The 3,456-nt window shown below is 31.3% G+C and overlaps 1 protein-coding gene across 1 annotated transcript; it reads right to left on the reverse strand.

The window, feature by feature from the left end:
• Positions 1 to 800: 800 nt before the first annotated feature.
• On the reverse strand, positions 801 to 1,950 carry LOC131060204 (uncharacterized). The gene is made up of 3 exons (XM_057993363.2): positions 1,415 to 1,950; positions 1,275 to 1,318; positions 801 to 1,147 (listed from the first exon to the last, which is right to left on the reverse strand). The coding sequence occupies exons 1-3, from the start codon at positions 1,647 to 1,649 to the stop codon at positions 1,094 to 1,096; spliced, it is 333 nt and encodes a 110-aa protein (XP_057849346.2). The 5' UTR covers positions 1,650 to 1,950; the 3' UTR covers positions 801 to 1,093.
• Positions 1,951 to 3,456: the final 1,506 nt, after the last annotated feature.

The raw sequence follows: 3,456 nt of genomic DNA on the forward strand, positions 1-3,456 counted from the left end.
AACAAAGAAGCTCTTCATTGCCATCAGTCATAAAGATGTAAGGAATGCAAAATCACAATGATAGCAAGCATTCAAGATAAAACTAATAAAAATTACAGAGCAGTTATTGGATATGCTACATAGCCGCAAATCAATAAGTATGGTATAAGAGTTTTTTTATTTCATATAAAGATTGCAAGATAAAACAAAAAATGCAAAGCAGTTGTTAGATATTCTACATACCCACATCGAAGGATGAAGGATGTGAGTTCTTGATAGCTTCGGAGTCTCTCTTATAATAGCTGCCATCATCGAGGCTTCTGTAATCCCAAACAAAGAATTAACCTAATCTTTGACATCATCAACATCCCTCCAAAATCATAAAAAATATTATCATGTCAATAATTGTTGTTTTATTTTTATTTTTTTGGAGAGGTTTGTATCAATTGTTTCTTTGTTGTGAATGTGCTGTTTGTTTGTATGAGTTGTTTCTTGATGTTCAAGATTTCGGAATCCTTTCAATACTCTCTTCTGATTGATAGCTATGATAAAAAATTTTAAAAAAAAAAACAATTGCTCATTCAAACTAAGAGAATTAATTCAATTTTCTTTTAAAAATGGAAGCAGCTTATGGTTGTGTTTGAGGAAAGGCATAAGGAAACCTTAATTTCTTTTCAAAATAATTAATACACCCATTTACCATTTATGAACCAAAATCTTGCTTTAAAGACAACCATTACAGGAAAAAGGTTATTGACAGAGAAACATGAGCTCCAATCCACTTTGGTTTATTTGTTTGGATAAAACTGTCACAGGACAGCTGAAATTGAATAGCTTCCAACTGCACCAAAATACATCACAAAACAGATACCTGTAATTCTGAATATATTGAAAATATGGTTAACTGCAGGCTAGGAGGCCAAATCCCTTCCTATTGCAATAACAATCTTGCACAGACTCTTCCCATAAAAGAAAGAACAAGAACAAGAATCCAAATTGCTAACAAGTATCCCATTCCTCCAGTGGAACAAACCAAAACATAATATAATGTTTGCCTCTTAGAAGCCATGAAAAATCTATGGCATTGTCACAGATATGTCCACCTGGGTATCTATCACTCTGGAGTCTGTGCTCCAATGGAAATGGGCACTCTCATTGTTGTGCCATCCTGATAAAAAATAAATTCCACAGACTAATTTAATATGGATTATCCACAAAATGACCAACAAGATGAGCATTAATTAATGCAAGATTCAAAATCCACATTAAGAATTGCATATAGAGAATGTTTTTACCTCTGGATCTGTAACCAGGGCAAACTGTGAGCCACGGCGCCAGACTGCAGATACATACAAAGAAATGCACAATTAGAACATCATATTCTACTTCTGTAAGTACTGCTATGTATTGCTTGTGGGTATGAAGCTTCACTTACTGAACCAATGCACAACGTTCAATTCTTCTGCAGGCCCATATGCTTTCAATTCATTTGTAATTTGCATATAATTCCTACCAAGATTTGCACTGCCCTGATTATAGAACTCTTGTAAAATTTCCATTTGTTGTGGGTTGGGTCTCCACCCATCAAGAGTAACTTCTACCACTTTTATTTCTACTTGCAATCGGGGAGGATCTCCATTAGGCACATCTGTTCTTTGGTGCTGAGACATTGCAGTTCTTCTCTGCACCCACCTCCACCAAAGAATTACAGCCTTTACAGAAAAACCATTGAATATAATGTATACATGAGGACAAGTGAAATATTTATACCAGATACCATCTTCTTAGGGAATTTCAAACGTTCTTTGGTTTCAGATGAAGTAATTCTAATGGGCATGCACGATTTTCTTATATTTTAAAAGTTATCTGGAAAAATCCAAGGCACTTCAAATGGTGTTTAAGAGTAACATGGATGTGCTCATATGCAAAGTGTGGAAATCGCCTATAAATGCATTGTGTTTTAGAAGAAAGAATCCTACATTCAATTTTGATCACATTTGAAGTTACTTAAATCTAGTTGAAGCTATCTCTAAAATAAGATGGCATCCCTTTGAGCTATTAGTCTCTTTGCCTTGTGCACCTCCTTTGAAGATGAAAAGAACATAGACTATTAACCCTTACAAGCTTATGCCCATTTTTTTTTTCTTTATCTATATTTAGGGATCAATAGTGGATATGCAAGTGGGATTTATTTTTGTCTATGATTCATTATTGATGAGATAGAATTGGACTGAAATTTATTTATAATGTGTCTTACTTTTGAGTCTAGGTTTTTTAAAACTCAAAAAAAATCTAAAAAGGAAAAAAATGCAAATATGTTATCTTCAATTTATTTTAAAAAATAAAACATGTTTTAATAATTTTGATAAAGTAAATTTATTTTTTGTTGTCAATAATATTTTATCATCTAAGGTCCTTAAATCCAATAAGATTGAGATATATACAAATGTTAATTCAATGAGTACATTTGATTCTTTATCAATTGTATCATGTGCACAATATGTGAGATCAACAATTCATTTTAAAACTAAGAATCATAATTGTGAATGCATTCAAGGTGAGGAGTATTGAGATGAATATAGAGAGTTGAGATGAAAATAAAAACTAAATGTTAAAATCAAATTTAATCTACATATTATAAAACCAAAAAATTCATCAAAGATAGAAAAAAAGATTAAATATTAAACTAAGTATTGGAAAGAGATATGTATAACTACTAAATTTAAAAATATTAGAATCTATTTAAAATCATCATTTCATTTAATTTTTTATTTATTTCAATCTAAGGGGATTATTGGTTTTAGCTTTTAAATAAAAATACTTAATATTGGATTTCATTTATATAACTTTTAGATTTTAGAGTTGTTATTATTGAATTTCATGAATGGAATTATTAGATTTAACCAACAAAATTATTGAATTTCTTTATTGACGAAAGATTTGGATGTTTATAAGTTTATTTTTTTAATAAATATCATAATAAACTTAACTTTTTAATCATTTATTTTTCTATGTAGAATCACATATTTAAATATTTATAATTTATCAAGAATTTTGTTAATTATCTTCATGGGATTGTCTTGGCAAAGTGTAACTTTGTTGGAGGCGTGGACTCAGGAGATGCTGATATCTACAACTGGTTCAATTTTGAACTTTAGGGAGGTGTTCCTTTTCCGAGGGTGAGGTGTGCTAGGCAGGTCATGAGGAATAAATGCATACATCCTTTGTAGAAGATAAATCAGGAGGGTTGTTGGATCCCTCCTCCTCAAAGAGTTTTGAAAATTAACACTGATGGTTCATCTTGGGGGAATCCTGGTCATACTAGTATTGGTGGAGTTGGACACGACAACTTTGGCGATGTTCAATTTATTTTTTCAGTTTATAAGGGTCTCCATACAAACAATTTTATGGAGGCTCTTGCTATTTTGTATTTTGTGCAACATAGTTGTGTTCTCTGGAAAAGAATTCTTTGTGAAT

This window comes from Cryptomeria japonica, chromosome 1 (assembly GCF_030272615.1).
Source record: "Cryptomeria japonica chromosome 1, Sugi_1.0, whole genome shotgun sequence".
NCBI classification, from domain to species: Eukaryota; Viridiplantae; Streptophyta; class Pinopsida; order Cupressales; family Cupressaceae; genus Cryptomeria; species Cryptomeria japonica.